At 53.7% G+C, this 17021-nt stretch overlaps 1 protein-coding gene across 1 annotated transcript; it reads left to right on the top strand.

Annotated features, from left to right (window-relative positions):
* Positions 1-1284: 1284 nt before the first annotated feature.
* LOC119941762 (zinc finger protein 271-like) lies at positions 1285-12612 on the top strand. The gene is made up of 3 exons (XM_038762245.1): positions 1285-1338; positions 2616-2732; positions 8538-12612. The coding sequence occupies exons 1-3, from the start codon at positions 1305-1307 to the stop codon at positions 10505-10507; spliced, it is 2121 nt and encodes a 706-aa protein (XP_038618173.1). The 5' UTR covers positions 1285-1304; the 3' UTR covers positions 10508-12612.
* Positions 12613-17021: the final 4409 nt, after the last annotated feature.

Here is a 17021-nt window from a genome sequence, read left to right as displayed (position 1 = left end):
CCGGCCGGCCCCCTCCCCCTCCCGGCGGAGAGGCTCGGTGTCCGGGACGGGCCGGACGGACCCTGGACAAGCCCCGGGCAGGCGGCGGGGGGCGTGCGTGCATTCATTCATTCACTCACTCATTCATTCATTCATTCGGCCGTATTGGCTGAGCGCTTTCTGGGTGCACAGCACTGGGCTAAGCGCTGGGGAAGTGCAACAGGCGGCGGGGGGACCGACGGACGGACCGACGGACAGCGGGCGGCGGGGGGACCGACAGGCAGACAGCAGGCGGCGGGGGGACGGACAGGCAGACAGACAGCAGGCGGCGGGGGGCGGACGGATAGACAGCAGGCGGCGGGGGGACAGACAGGCAGACAGCGGGCGGCGGGGGGACGGACAGATAGCAGGCGGCGGGGGACAGACAGACAGATAGCGGGCGGGGGGACGGACAGATAGACAGCAGGCGGCGGGGGGACAGACAGATAGACAGCAGGCGGAGGGGGGACAGACAGATAGACAGCAGGAGGCGGGGGGACAGACAGACAGCAGGCGGCGGGGGGACAGACAGGCAGACAGCGGGCGGCGGGGGGACAGACAGATAGACAGCGGGCGGCGGGGGGACAGGCAGACAGACAGCAGGCGGCGGGGGGACGGACAGGCAGACAGCGGGCGGCGGGGGACGGACAGACAGATAGACAGCGGGCGGCGGGGGACAGACAGACAGATAGCGGGCGGCGGGGGACAGACAGACAGACAGCGGGCGGCGGGGGACAGACGGGACAGACAGACAGCGGGCGGCGGGGGACAGGCAGATAGACAGCAGGCGGCGGGGGGACAGACAGATAGACAGCAGGAGGCGGGGGGACAGGCAGATGATAGACAGCAGGAGGCGGGGGGACAGACAGATAGACAGCAGGCGGCGGGGGGACAGGCAGACAGATAGCAGGCGGCGGGGGACAGGCAGACAGACAGCAGGCGGCGGGGGGACAGACAGATAGACAGCAGGAGGCGGGGGGACAGGCAGATGATAGACAGCAGGAGGCGGGGGGACAGACAGATAGACAGCAGGCGGCGGGGGGACAGGCAGACAGATAGCAGGCGGCGGGGGACAGGCAGACAGACAGCAGGCGGCGGGGGGACAGACAGATAGACAGCAGGCGGCGGGGGGACAGATAGACAGCAGGCGGCGGGGGGACAGACAGGCAGACAGCAGGCAGCGGTGGACAGACAGCGGGCGGCGGGGGGACAGGCAGACAGACGGCAGGGGCCGAGCCGGGGTCCGGGGGGGTTCCGACGGGGGTCTCCGGCCTGCTCGCTCCGGGATGCCACAGAACGAGTGGCCCCTGGCCCCGCCCGGTGAGTGCCGCGGCCCCGGGGGGGGGGGGGGGAGGGGGCCCCGGGGGGGGAGGGAGGGGGTCCCGGGGGGGAGGGGGCCCCGCCCCGCCCCGATTCACTCTCTCAGTCGTGTTTATTGAGCGCTCACCATGTGCACGGCCCTGGACGAACCGCTTGGGAAGTCCAAGTCGGCAACCTGGAGAGACGGCCCCTACCCAACAGCGGGCGCGCCGTCTAGAAGGCGGAGACAGACAATCAATCAGTCAATCAATCAATCGTATTTATTGAGCGCTTACTATGTGCAGAGCACTGTACTAAGCGCTTACTAAGACAACAAAACGAAACATGGAGACAGGGGTCAAAACAAATAGAATTATAGCGATATGCACATCATTAACGAAATAGAATAGTAAATGTGTGCAAGTAATAAATCTGTATGAATGTATACACGTGCTGTGGGGAGGGGGAGGAGGTAGGGCAGAGGGGAGGGGGACTGTGAGACTTTAGACTGTGAGCCCACTGGTGGGTAGGGACCGTCTCTATATGTTGCCAATTTGTACTTCCCAAGCGCTTAGTACAGTGCTCTGCACACAGTAAGCGCTCAATAAATACGATTGATGATGATGATGATGAGAGTAAGTGAAAGGCCTCCAGGAGGCCTTCCCAGACTGACCCCCTTCCTTCCTCTCCCCCTCGTCCCCCTCTCCATCCCCCCCATCTTACCTCCTTCCCTTCCCCACAGCACACGTATATATGTTTGTACATATTTATTACTCTATTTTACTTGTACATATCTATTCTATTTATTTAATTGTGTTAGTATGTTTGGTTTTGTTCTCCATCTCCCCCTTTTAGACTGTGAGCCCACTGTTGGGTAGGGACTGTCTCTATATGTTGCCAACTTGGACTTCCCAAGCACTTAGTACAGTGCTCTGCACACAGTAAGTGCTCAATAAATACAATTGACTGATTGAGAGGAAGGAGGGGGCTCAGTGTGGGAAGGCCTCCTGGAGGAGGTGAGTTCTCAGTAGGGCTCTGAAGGGAGGAAGAGATGCCGATGCCCCGTCCCTGCCCCACCCGTCACCTGGGGCTCTTCCCCCAGTCCCACTCACCTATCCAGTGGTGTTTCCCTCGAGCCCCCTCCCCTGCTCTGGGACTTTTCCCTGGAGCCCCCTCCCCTGCACCCCAAGGCCATCTCCTGCCTCTGCCCCCCGGCAAGTCCTGGAGCCGGAGCTCAACTCCGGGAATCAGCGAGGACTGGCGCCGACCACCGTGTCCCATCTCTTCCCCCCCATCAGGGTGTCCGCTTCCCAAGCCCGACGTGCTCTCCCGGCTGGAGGAAGGGACAGAGCCGTGGGGTCCGGATCTGCCGCCGCGAACCGAGGACTCGGATTCCCTAAGTGATGCCTGCGCAGGTGAGCGAGGACCGGCAGCCAGGCCTAGTGGAAAGAGCACAGGCCCGGAAGACGGAAGAGAACTGGGGTTCCGATCCCGGTTCCGCCACTTGTCTGCTGCGTGACCTTGGGCAAGTCACTTCACTTCTCTGGGCCTCAACTACCTCATCTGTAAAATGGGGATTAAGATTGTGAGCCTTATATGGGGTAGGAACTGGGTCCAACCTGATTAGCTTGTATACACCCCAGCGCTTAGCACAGTGCCTGCACTTAATACTTAATTCTTAATAAGTAATTAATACTTCATTCTTAATACTTAAGAAATACCATCAAAATAAAAGTTAAATAAAAAACACCAGACCACCAGCACCAGGCTTTGCCCCAGCTCACTCCCTTCTTCCCACCTGCCATCCTTCCCCCTCCCAACTCTTCACTCCTTCCAAACTTTCCTTCGTTCCGTGCCCCGCTCTTACCTCTTCTTCTGACACTTTTATCGTTCCCATCCTCCTGACAGGAATTTCCTCCCCCTTTAAAGCTGCTAGATCCCAACTCCCTCCAGCTCCACAGCCCTCCCGAAACCCCAGCTCCTCCCAGAAATGATGAGGGCCAGGTTAGGTGAGGGCATCCCAGGGCATCCCACAGCTCCCCGTCGTGCATACGTACGTATTCCTTCCTCTCATATATGTCCATCGCCACTTATTCGTTTGTCCATTCTCTGACGTATGCCAGTTGTAGCTTTCTTCCTCCCGCTCTTCCTGTCCAGGGATGCAGACTGGGGTGGTGCTGGAAGTACTGGCTGCTATGCAATGGCCCAGGATTGTCCAGAGGCCCCGCGGTGCCCTCCCTGCCCGCCTCCTTCCCTCCTTCCTGCCGCTCCCCAGCTCACAATTGACCAGGCAGGGCCTGGAGAAAAGGCTCTGTGCAGTTTCACCACGGCAGGAGCTAAGGGGAATCAGAGGTGGCCACCGTGGCACAGATCAAGAGGAGGGCGGCTGTGGCACCCGCTATTTCTACGGTTCCTGTGGCCAACAGCCATGAGCCGGGGCGGGTGGGAGGCCTCTGAGTGGAGTGTGCATCAAATCCTGTCCCCAACAGCACCGTTGGCTGCAGCCCTTGGTTTTACGGACATGATCTGTCCTGCCAGCACCAGTCCAGTCTCCCCGTGGGTGAGGCCTCGGTTCCAAGTCATCGTCAGGATGTCAGGGCTCTGCAGATCTCTTCCGTGGTTCTGTTTCTGGCCAAAACTCGGTCTACCATCCAGTCTGCATCTTGAGTTCCCCGGGGCCACGGGGCTTCCCTTCAGCCGGACCAAGACAGAGAGTCGCCAAAGCCAGAAGTGTCAGAAATCCAACTCGACAGGGCCTCCAGAACTCAGGCTCTGATCCCTCAATCAGTGGTATCTCTTGAGCACCTACTTGGGGCCGGGCACCGTTTTCAGCGATCTTGGGAAAGAACCCTGCCATGGATAGGTTAGCCTTGGAGTGGAAGTTCCTGCAGCTGGGGTCTACCTCCTGTGGAGCAAGCCGAGTGGAGGCCGGGGTCAGTTCCGGTACTGGTCTGGGCCCAATCCCAAGATGGGCTCCAGTGGTTTCCCCCTTGAGAATAATAATGAGTAACTGTGGGGTTTGTTAAGTGCTGATTACCTGCCAGGCACTGTACTAAGCACTGGGGTAGATTCAAGCTAAATGGGTTGGACACAGAGTTCTTGTCCCGCATGGCTCTCACAGTCTTAATCCCCATTTTACAGATGACGTAACTGAGGCCCAGAGAAGCGAAGTGATTTGCCCAAGGTCACACAGCAGACAAGTGGTGGATCCGGGATCAGAACCCAGGTCCTACTGACTCTCAGGCCTGGGCTTCATCCAGTAGGCCATGCTGCGTCTTGATGTGCACCAGACATTCCCATCGCCCTCTCAAGACCCCATTATCCAAACAAAAACCTCCGGCCATCGTTGTTTCCGTGGTATTTAGGGACTGGGAGGAAGACTGAGAAGCAGTGTGGTCTAGTGGAAAGAACACAGACCTGGGAGTTAGAGGACCTGGGTTCTAATCCCAGCTCCGACGCTTGCCTGCTGGGTGACGCTGGGCAAGTCACTTCATTTCTCCGTGCCTCAGTTTCCTCAACTGTAAAATGGGGATTAAGACTGTGCCTCATATGGGACAGGGACTGCTCCTGGCACATCGTAAGCGCTTAACAAGTACCATAAAAAAGGAGAGGAGGTGGTTGGTTCCCCAAGCTGTCTCAGGCCTGCCAGATGCCGGGTGCCATCTCTGTAGGACGGTTCCCAGGGGCCCTTCTCATCCCTCCCCTGAGGGATCTTTGAGGGAAGGGATCGTTTCTATTTCTTATATTGTAGTCTCCCAAGCACTTAGTGCCCTCTTCTGCCCCCAGTACATGCTCAAAAACTCCCACTGATTAAGCTAGGGAGCGGGAGGATATAATAATGCTGGCATTTATTAAGCGCTTACTATGTGCCAAGCACTGTTCTAAGCACTGGGAGGATACAAGGTCATGAGATTGTCCCACGTGGGGCTCACAGTCTTCATCCCCATTTTCCAGATGAGGGAACTGAGGCCCAGAGAAGTGAAGTGACTTGCCCAAAGTCACACAGCTGACAGGTGGCGGAGCCGGGATTTGAACCCATGACCTCTGACTCCAAAGCCCGGGCTCTTTTCCACTGAGCCACACTGCTTCTCCATATGAGGATATGGGTAGTGACATGTCCAGGTATCCGCAGTCACCAGTCCTGTAGGATGGGGTAGGGGAAGTCAGGGTCCCGGCCCTTGTTGCCGTGCTCTGGGTAAAACCAGAAGCAGCGGAGTGTAGTGGAAAGAGCACGGGCCTGGGAATCATCATCATCATCAATCATATTTATTGAGTATTGGGAAGTACAAATTGGCAACATATAGAGACAGTCCCTACCCAACAGTAGGCTCACAGTCCAAAAGGGGAAGACAGAGAACAAAACCAAACATACTAACAAAATAAAATAAATAGAATAGATATGTACAAGTAAAATAAATAAATAAATAAATAGAGTAATAAATATGTACAAACATATATACATATATACAGGTGCTGTGGGGAAGGGAAGGAGGTAAGAAGGGGGGGATGGAGAGGGGTACGAGGGGGAGAGGAAGGAAGGGGCTCAGTGTGGGAAGGCCTCCTGGAGGAGGTGAGCTCTCAGCAGGGCCTTGAAGGGAGGAAGAGAGCTAGCTTGGCGGGTGGGCAGAGGGAGGGCATTCCAGGCCCGGGGGATGACGTGGGCCGGGGGTCGATGGCGGGACAGGCGAGAACGAGGTACGGTGAGAATCAGAAGGACCTGGGTTCTAATCCCAGCTCTGCCACTGTTCTGCCGTGTGACCCTGGGCAAGTCACTTCTCTGTGCCTCAGTTACCTCATCTGGAAAATGGGGGTTAAAACTGTCCCATGTGGAACATGGACCATGTCCAACCTGATTAACTTCTAGCTAACCCAACATTTAGTAGTGCCTGGTGCATAATAAGCACTTAACAAATACTATAAGGAAAAAAAAAGACTCAAGGACCCTCCCTCTAGCCTCCATCTACCCTGAGCTGTGGATGGACAGAAGGGCTCCAGCTGGTCTCCTCTGGATGCCGGAGGAAAGAAGGCACACTGGGTCCACGGGGTCTTTCAGGGATCTCTCTCCATCAGGGTCACCTGGGACCCTCGCAGGGAGAGTCTGGCCCGCTGGTCTCCAGGACCGTCTGCACATGGCGGGGCCTGGCTTGACACGTCATTCCCCCGCATCCCCTCCCATCAGTTGGTATATTTCCTTCTTTCGACAAACCTCCTCTGAGTTGATTACAATTTCCTGTCAACGTGAGGCACAGGAAGTTTGAAAGTGGAAAAATAAAATCAAGCCAATCAATGGCTGATGACATCTAGTTGTCTTTGGACGTCCAAGATGACACCAGTGACGTGAAATTCATCCTAATGTGCGTGGAAAGCTGAGGCGGGACCTACAGTCCCCACCTTGTTGAGTGTGCCCCCGCCCCAAACACACACGTACACTCCTTTGTTATGCAGTTTTGTTTGCACTTTAAACAACAGGTGCTGTTTTTACTTTTACCTCCTTATCTGACAATCCTTTCAAAGCTTCTGCTCCAAAACAGTTGCTTGTCTGTAGGGCATAAGCCCATACAGGTACCGTGTTGCCGGAGGCTTTGTCTTTATGTATATCCTTAAAATACTTTCTCGGTGGACTGAAGGACAGAGAGAAAAGGCTGCCTGTGGTCGAGCCCCAGACATGCTCATTGGTGGCTTCCTTGGGTCAGGCCCAGGCTGAGGTGACCAGAGCCTGACCGAAAACTCCTTCATTTAGTCCCTTCCCTCACCTGCTGCTGGAGAACTGGCCAATCCCTCTGGTCATGTCGATGAGATGGGTTTTGGTTATCCTCCCTGGCTGGCAGCGATTGGCAGCTCCTGCCTTCTTTCCCCCGTTGTGTGCCCTAAAGTGGCAGCTCAGCCTGGGGCTGTCCCTGAGTCAGTCAGTCCATTGTATTTATGGAGCACTTTACTCTGTGCAGAGCACTCTATTAAGGACTTGGGAGAGTACATGACAGATACATTCCCTGCCCACAATGAGCTTATAGTCTAGGGAAGGAGCTGCCCAGATCCCTCACATCTAATCTCACGCGGTGCCCCAAACCTGGAGTTCTGGTAGGGGAAACCCAGTTTCCCCTTCCCCTGAACCCAGCCCCTCTCCAACCCAGGCTCGGGTCTGTCCCTCCATCTCAAGGGAATTAAATGAGGAAAAGAACGAGGGTAGACTGAGGGTAGAGAAGCAGTGTGGCCTAGTGGAAAGAGCTCTGGCCTGGGAGTGAGGATCTGGGTTCTAATCCCAGCGCTGTCACCGGTCCGCTGTGTGATGCTGGGCAAGTCACTTCTCTGTGCCTCAGTTTGCTCGTCTGTAAAATGAAGTTTGAATCCTACTTCTACCGTGAGCCCCATGTGGACCAGGACTATGTCCAGCCTGATTATCTTTGATCTACCCTGGGTTGGAGAGGGGCTGGGCTCAGGGGAAGGGGAAACTGGGTTTCCCCTACCAGAACCCCAGGTTTGGGGCACCGCGTGAGATTAGATGTGAGGGATCTGGGCAGCTCCTTTCCTAGACTATAAGCTCATTGTGGGCAGGGAATGTATCTGTCATATTGTACTCTCCCAAGTCCTTAATAGAGTGCTCTGCACAGAGTTTAACAAATACCGCTTCAAGGAAGCTGGGAGCTTCTGCTTTTCTTTTCTCTGTCAGAATTGTTCCCCATCTCTACCTGGTCCACAGCTGGGAGGACTCTGGGAAGGAAAGTGTCACGGTGGAAGGATTTTTTCTGCCCCCTGTACCACCCTCCGTGGACTCCCCACTCTTCCTCTTGGGAGACAAGCAAACAGCCGTAAGAAAGGAGGAGCCTCCAGGAAGGGCATCTTTTTGTTCCAGCCTAAACTCCTGCTTTGGTCCACCTTGCCTGATTAAGCCCTCTTTCCCCAGCTCCCTCTCCCTTCTGCGTCTTGTCTGCACTTAGATCTGTGATCTTTGATCGTTTGGTACCTGCCCCACCCCCAACCCCACAGCACTTAGTGTACAAATCTATAAATTATATATTATAAATTCTGTTAACCTCCATCTCCCCTTCTAGACGGTAAGCTTGTCGTGGGCAGGGAAAGGGACTACCAACTACTGTACTGTTCTCTCCCAAGTGCTTAGTACAGTGCTCTGCACACAGTAAGTGCTCAGTAAACATCATTGATTGATGATGATACGGTGTGAACCAAGATCGAGGTGACGTGGGTGTTTTCTGTTTTTCCAGATCCTAAAATTGGAACAAAGGCTAAGGAGTCAAGTCACTTTGGTCAGCACTCAGTTCTGTCTGGACAGGAGAGAATTCACACCGGCGAGAAACCGTACCAATGCAGCGAATGTGGGAAAGCCTTCAAGTGTCGCTCGTTCCTCGTCGACCACCAAAGAATCCACACTGGAGAAAAACCCTACAAATGCAGTGAGTGTGGAAAAGCCTTCAGTCAGCCATCGAATCTGAGCACTCACCAGAGAATCCACACCGGGGAGAAACCTTACAAATGTCACGAATGTGGCAAGGCCTTCAGGCACCACGCGACTCTCATCGTTCACCAGAGAATCCACACTGGAGAAAAACCCTATAAATGCAGCGAGTGTGGGAAAGCCTTCATTCAACCTTCAAATCTTATCGAGCATCAGATCATTCATTCTGGAGAGAAGCCCTATAAATGCAACGAATGCGGAAAATCCTTCACTCGTCACGGAGACTATATTAAGCACGAGAGAATTCACACCGGAGAGAAGCCCTATAAATGTAAGGAATGTGAAAGGGCCTTCAGTCAGCACTCGGCACTCGTGAAACACCAGAGAATCCACACCGGGGAGAAACCCTACAAATGTAACGAATGTGGGAAAGCCTTCAGCCGCCACGGAGACCACATTAAACATCAGAGGATCCACACCGGGGAGAAACCCTACAAATGCAACGAATGCGGGAAAGCCTTCAGCGGGCACTCGGCCCGCATGGAACACCAGAGGATCCACACCGGAGAGAGGCCTTACAAGTGCGGCGAGTGTGGGAAAGCCTTTAGTCGACCCTCAGCCCTCTCTAAGCATCAAAGAATTCACACTGGAGTCAAGCCCTACCAGTGCCATGAGTGTGGCCAGGCTTTCAGTAACCACTCAAACTTCGCGGTACATCAGAGAGTCCATACTGAAGAGCAACCGAGCGAGTGCGGCGACTCCGGGAAAGAGTACCGTCACTCGCCCGGGGTCGTTCGTCGTCGGACGGTTCCGCCTGGAGAGAAGCCCTACGGATGCAATGAATGCGGAAAGAGCTTTAGTCACCACTCAACCCTAAGCAATCATCAGAAAATTCACACCGGAGAGAAACCCTACAAATGCAGCGAATGTGGAAAGTGTTTCAGGCACCACTCGACCCTGATCAACCATCAGAAAATCCACACCGGGGAGAAGCCCTACAAATGCAGTGAATGTGAGAAGGCCTTTAGGCACCACTCCACGCTCATCAATCATCAGAGGATTCATTCCGGGGAGAAACCCTACAAATGTAACGAATGCGGAAAAGCCTTCAGCCGCCTCGGGGACCACATTAAACATCAGAGAATCCACACAGGGGAGAAACCCTACAAGTGCAACGAGTGCGAGAAAGCTTTCAGTCAACAGTCGGCCCTTATTAAACATCAGAGGATCCACACGGGGGAGAAACCCTACAGATGCAATGGATGCGAGAAAGCCTTCAGTCAGCAGTCAGCCCTGATCGAACATCAGAGGATCCACACGGGAGAGAAACCGTTCCAATGCAGTGAATGCGAGAAAGCCTTCAGTCAACACTCAGCCCTTGTAAAGCATCAGAGAATTCACACGGGAGAGAAACCCTACAAATGCCTCGATTGTGAGAAAGCCTTTAGTCAACAGTCGGCCCTTACCGAGCATCAGAGAACCCACACTGGAGAGAAGCCCTACAAATGCAACGAATGTGGGAAAGCCTTCAGCCAGCAGTCAGACCTGATCAAGCATCAGCGGATTCACACCGGAGAGAAACCTTTCCCGTGTAACGAATGCGGCAAAGCTTTCAGGGGACATTCAGCCCGGATCGAACACCAGAGAACTCACACTGGAGAGAAACCCTACAATTGCGATCAATGTGGAAAAGCCTTTGGTCGCCATTCGGTCCTTATTAAACATCAGAGAACTCATGCTGGGGCCACAGCTTACCAGTGTAACCCATCGTGTAGCTAATGAGGGAAAGCCCTCCAGGGAGTGCGCAATACATCACCGGGGACTCGGCACAGGAGAAAAAGTGTGTCGATGCGGGCACGTCAGAGCATCTTCAGGGACTTCCCAACACTTCGGAAATAGGAGAAAGCTCACCGTGGGGAGAAACGCTCCAGTTCCACCCGGGCTGAGGGCTCCTCCTTGGAAGAGCGTCCTGACAAGATTAAAATACACTATGCGATAGACATTAGCTGGGCTGGGTTGGGCTGGGCTACTACCCCCATGGGGTGTTCTGGGTGGGTCACATCTGCCCTCAATCTGCTCCTTTTTTCTCAAGCGGAAGCGATTGAGGCTTGATGCCGGTCGAGAGAGTTGACAGAAGGAACCAGAGGATCCCTCAGGCCTCTCCCAACACTCGTCCCTGACTCTGAAACATCATCGCTGACCTCTCTGGAAATGGTTTGGTTTTATTTGCCCTCCAGATCAGTAACCAAACTGTTCTGGTACCCCTGGTTGGTGAGTTTCTGGTAGAGGTCAGAACTCTTCTCAAATAGGAACATTGACCAGGTAGATGGAATGTGATCAATCCGCCACTCCCTGCCTAGTCCCTGTTCTTGAAGAGAGAGGCCGTTGGTCCACCCTGTCCAGCGCTCTGTCATCAACTGAGCAACAGGGTGCTGAGGGGGATCGTGTGAGGGTGCCCCTCCTTGGCCTCCATCCCTGAGGTTAGCTCAATGCCATCTGACTGCTCAACTCTCTACCAGCCCTTTAGGGAGTGGGTGTCCAGGCCCCTGGAAAGTTCCCGGGTTCAAAGCAGTCAGCTTCAATCCTCTGAGGGGGCCCATTAGTCCTGGTTCGGCGGGATTTGGTGACCAGTAGTTCCACACAGCTTGAGTTGTGGCCTCCTCCTTTCTCAGCCTTCCTCTTTCCGAACTGACACAGCCTAGTATGTGAGATGGAAAGCACCAGAGGAGGCAGAAATAGTGTTGAAGCCTCAAGTTGACCAGCTGGAGGAAAAAATCCTTGCTGGGGCCCAGTGCAGCTTTGGATCCGGACGTGGTTGTGCTGATGGGATCTTGGCCGCCGGCCAGCTGTGGAGGGAGGGCAGAGAGCAGAGCTGGGACCAACCTGGTCTTCATCGACCTCACGGAATGTGTCAGTTTGTTGTTGTACTCTTCCAAGCACTTAGTACGGTGCTTTGCACACAGTAAGCGCTCAGTAAGGACGATTGAATGAATGAGTGAATGAAAAGGCCAAAGGTCTGCAGCAGCAGAAGCCCGGCATCACGGCACCCACCCCAGGGGCCCTCGTGGACACCAGCCCAGATGACCGCAGAGGAACGTCTGGGCTGCAGAGCGCTCTGCACAGGTAGATGGATGGACAGGCAGCAGGTCTCAGGCTGTGCCGACACCGGAGTTTGGGAGTTAATGGGCTGGGTTGGGTCCTCCCGGTGTTGGCGAACCACTCATTCTCCGCCCAATCTCGGGGACAGACTCATTGCTGCACCAGTGGGGCAGCCCTGGCAGAGGTGGAGCCGGGCAAAGCCGACAAGCCGTGCTCACCGTCCCATGCCTGTCTCCTTGCGCTCTCGGCCTCCTACCCGTGGGAGAGGACCTGGCCAAAGGTCACCCCATCTTCAACACATGATCCATCATCCCAGGGGCAGCTGGAACCCAGATCAGAAAATATCGGTTGTGACCCTGGAGGAGCTTCTGTGGTCGAGCCCCTGGATTTTCTGCCCCATCTTACTGGCAGGGATCAGTGTCTGTCAGCAGAATCATCTCCATTGGAACACAGTAATCTATAAAGACAAAATCAGTGGTACCGTGTAACACTTTTTGAGGGGAATTTGGCTGATCAACTATCCTAATGTTCCCTTAAGCCTGCTCCATTCAAATGTGAGCTCCCAGTCGGCAAGGCCTGTATCCTCTGGGTTGGTGGTGGGGTATGTTGTCAGGACTCAGGGTGGTTCCCTGTTGACAGGAGGTAGCAGTAGATCCTGACATTGTTTGGTGCTCTCTACAGGGAAAAACCCAGGGGCTTATGCTTCCAGCTCTACTCTTAGAGAAGCAGCGTAGCTCAGTGGAAAGAGCACGGGCTTTGGAGTCAGAGGTCATGGGTTTGAATCCCACTCTGCCACATATCTTCTGTGTGACCTTGGGCAAGTCACTTCACAGCCTCAGTTACCTCATCTATAAAATGGGGATTAAGACTGTGAGCCCCCCGGGGGACAATCTGATCACCTTGTTTCCCCCCAGTGCTTAAGAACAGTGCTTTGCACAGAGTAAGCACTTAACAAATGCCATCATTATTATTATTATTTGGTTTTTGTGCTCACAACTCAAACTGCCCTTGGCAGCGTCACCAGCTTCCTCACCCAAGCCAGCATCATTTCTGTGGCTTCATTCTCTGGATCTCAGTGGCCTTTTGACCTTGCTAGCCACCGTCTCCTCACCCTCTCCCGTCTTTGTGACCTTAGTCCCCAGGTCACTATGCTTTCCTGGTCCTCCCTGCCTCTCTTTCCCTCTCATGGCCCTTTCTCTAGCTCCCCAGTTCTCTTCAAACTCTGGGTTTACTCTTGGATCTCTCTTGGTCTTCCTCCTCTGCCAACATTCCTTTGATCGGGAGACCCGCCACTCTCACGGTTCTTTGAAGAGAGCATGTTTTAGTGCTGATTGTGTGCTGAGCACAAGGGTAGGTACAAAATCAGCAGATTGGACGCAGTCCCTGGCCCACACAGGGCCTACAGTCTGAGGAGAAGGGAGTGCAGGAATCTTAATCCCAGAGAGGACAAGTGATGGGTCATGGTCACACAGCAGACCAGGGGCAGTGCTGGGACCAAACCCTGGGTCTCCTGACTCCCAGCCTCATGCTCTCTCCACAGAGCCACCGTGCAAGGCCTGTTCTCCCCAACACCCTGCTCACCGAGAGTCTGGCCACCACCGCTAACTGTGTCCCGAGAGGCTGGCCGTCAGCTCAACAACAGGCCTGCTGCCACCACTCCCAGCTCACCGGGAGGCCAACTGTCACAGCCCATGGCTCACCGGGAGTCTGGCTGTCACCAGTTACCCAAAGTCCTGTCACTGCTGTCATTACTGATGCACACCGAGAGTCTGGCTGTCACTTCTCACTGGGGATCTGGCTGTCATTGCTCACCAAGAGTCCGGCAGACACAGCTGGCAGCTCATGAAGAGTCCACCTGCCACCGCTGATAACTCACCGAGTCCAACTGTCACAGCTGACAGCGCACCGGGAGCCCAGCTGTCACCTCTCTCCGAGTCCAGCCAGTTCCCCCCACTCCCTGAGAGTCCAGCTCATCAGTTTACCTCCCCACCCTTCAATTTCCCTGCAATTCTAATAATCATCACTGTGTTTATTAAGCACTTACTAAGTGCCGAGACTGTACTGAGCACCGGAATAGATACAATACAAACAGATTGGACCCAGGCCCTGTCCCACGTGGGGTTCACAGTCTAAAGGGGAGGGAGAACAGCTATTTTATCCTCATTTTACAGATGAGGGAACTGAGGCACAGATAAGTGAAGCAACTTGCCCAAGGTCACACAGCGGGTAAATGGCAGAGCCGGAATTAGAACTCAGATCATCTGACTCCTAGGCCCGTTCTCTTTCCACTGGGCCAGGCTGCCCCAGCCAGGACTCCTCCACTCAGGACTGTGTCCTGGCTGACGGGGATAAGACCACCCGAGTCTGGTCTGGCTCCCAAAACCACCTGGGTGAAGGTTGGGATGATGTTGGCTCAAATGTGGTAGTGAATCTAGGAGAGAGAGAATGCATGTGGTTGTTTCCACTGTTTTATAAACAATTTTCTAATATAGGAATGAAAATACACAAAGGAACAACCAGAAAAGTGGCTGCGGGCTTACAGAAATCTGTACCGTGTGAATAAAGTAGCTTAGTTTCAAGTGATTACATTCCCCCTTGTGCGAGTTGTTTGGATACTGTCTTGGCAAGTGTCTACCAGTTTTGTTCTTGTTTCCACCCTCTGACTGGATGCAGAACAAAGGGATGGTAACAGTCAAACCTCCAAAATGAAATAAAATGGATTTGTTGTTGATTGCCTTTCTGACTGCAGTTTTTTATTAATACTAATAATAATGAGCAAGCACATGGTACAGTGCTTCGTCCACAATAACTGCTTGATAAATACCATTCACTGATGGATAATAATAATCATAATGGTATATGTTGAGTTCTTACTATGTGCCAAACCCTGTACAAAACACTAGCAAATTAAAGAAACAGGTCAGACATGGTCCCTATCCCAGATGGGCTCACTTAAAGTGGGAGGGAGAAGAGGGATTGAATTCACACTTTACAGATGAGAAAACTGAGGCCTGAAGAAGTTAAGTGACTTGTCCAAGGTCACAGCAGGCAAGTATCAGAGTCAGAATTAGAATCCATGTCCTCTGACTTCAAGGTCTGTGCTGTTTCCAGTCGGCCACACCGCTTCTTTCCCACTAGTGGCACAGAGTGTGCCCGCTGGGGTCCCTCCCAAGTCCTGGCTGCAGCGGCTCTTGTCTGCAGCCCAGCCAAGAACCAAACCCCCCTCTTGAGTATGTGACCCCTCACCCCAGGGTCAGCCTGAGGTCAGCCAAAACCACCAAGCCCCACCCAGCCCGTCCTCTGCCCTGGTCCTGGCCCCCACGGAGCAGAGGCACATTTTCCCACTCCTCAAGAACCTCCAGTGGTTGCCCAACCACCTCCAGATCAAACAGAAACTCCTTACTGTTGGCTTTAAAGCCCTCAATCACCTTGCCCCATTTTACCTCACCTCACCGCTCTCCTACTCCAACCCAGCCCCAACACTTCGCTCCTCTAATGCTAACCTTCTCACTACCTTGACCTTGTCTGTCCCGCCTCTGATCACTCGCCCACGTCCTGCCTCTGGCCAGGAATGCCCTACCTCCTCAAATCCAACGACTACTCCCCACCTCTTCCAACCCTTCCTGAAGGCACACCTCCTCCAAGAGGCCTTCCCTGACTAAGCCCTCCTTTTCTCCCACTCCCTCCTGTGTCACCCTGACTTGCTCCCTTTATTCATCCTCCCTCCCACCCCACTGCATTTATGAACATATCTGTCATTTATGAATTTATATTAATGTCTGTCTCCCCCTCTAGACTGTAAGCCCATTTGGGGGAGGGAATGTGTCTGTTTATTGTCGCACTGTACTCTCCCAAGAGCTTAGTACAATGTCCTGTAAACAGTAAGCAATAAATAAGATTGAGTGAATGAATGAATCTACTGACTGGCATCCATGGGGTGCCTGGCCCACCCTGAGGCCCACCCTTGGGCACCCACAGAGAAGAGAAGAGAGGTCGGAGATGCCATCAGTGGGTTTGATCTGCTGTCTCTCCCCAGCCTAGCTGCTCCAACCCACAGCCACATGCTACATGCTGGGGGAGTGGGGAGCTGGGGGTGATGGTCAGTGCCAACAAATGATGGGGCTTGTCCTGAGATTTCTGTGTGGTCAGCACCATGCCAAGCACTGGGGCAGACTCAGTCCTCCCTGTCTCTCACAGGGTCGCAATTCCATAGGGAGGGAGAGAGAGCGAGAGCCTCAGTTTACAGAGAAGCTCCCCCCAGCAGGCCTGGGGCAAGCAGAGCCGGGCCTAGAACCCAGCTCTTCCAATACCCATCCCGCCCCCATCCAGAACCACTCCCCTGGCCCATCCCCATCCCCTGCCACCATCTGTGCCCAGCTAATCCAAACTGGGGGCAGGCAGAGGTGGGCAGGGGTGAGCTAGGCCGGGCAGGGGATTAGGTGAGCTTCTGCAACCGGCAAATAAGTCCCCTGGAAGAGCCACTGATCTGAGGTTTTCTGTCGCGAGCAGGAGTGGAAGTCAATCAATGGTATTTTACTGAGCATTTACTGTGTGCAGAGCACTGTCCTAAACGCTTAGAACAGTGCTTTGCACATAGTAAGAGCTTAACAAATGCCATCATTATTATTACTTAGTGCTTGGGAGAGTACAATTCAGTAGAGTTGGTAGATGCATTCTCTGCCCATGAGGATTTTACACTGTAGACCCTACAAGGCCCTACTGAGAGCTCACCTCCTCCAGGAGGCCTTCCCAGACTGAGCCCCTTCCTTCCTCTCCCCCTCGTCCCCCTCTCCACCCCCATCTTACCTCCTTCCCTTCCCCACAGCACCTGTATATATGTATATATGTTTGTACATATTTGTTACTCTATTTATTTTACTTGTACATATCTATTCTATTTATTTTATTTTGTTAGTATGTTTGGTTTTGTTCTCTGTCTCCCCCCTTTTAGACTGTGAGCCCACTGTTGGGTAGGGACTGTCTCTATATGTTGCCAACTTGTACTTCCCAAGCGCTTAGTACAGTGCTCTGCACATAGTAAGCGCTCAATAAATACGATTGATGATGATGATGATGTAGAGAAAGTGTTCCAACTCAGCAGGGATAGTTGAAGAATTAAGAGTCATCATGACCCTCAGATCCAGGCAAGGATCGGCCCAGAGAATAGCAGAGCCTGAGACCAAGGCAGAGATAG

Source organism: Tachyglossus aculeatus, chromosome 21, assembly GCF_015852505.1.
Source record: "Tachyglossus aculeatus isolate mTacAcu1 chromosome 21, mTacAcu1.pri, whole genome shotgun sequence".
Taxonomy (NCBI): Eukaryota; Metazoa; Chordata; class Mammalia; order Monotremata; family Tachyglossidae; genus Tachyglossus; species Tachyglossus aculeatus.
Note: the sequence above shows the minus strand (reverse complement) of the source record. Positions and strands in the feature narration are given on the sequence as shown.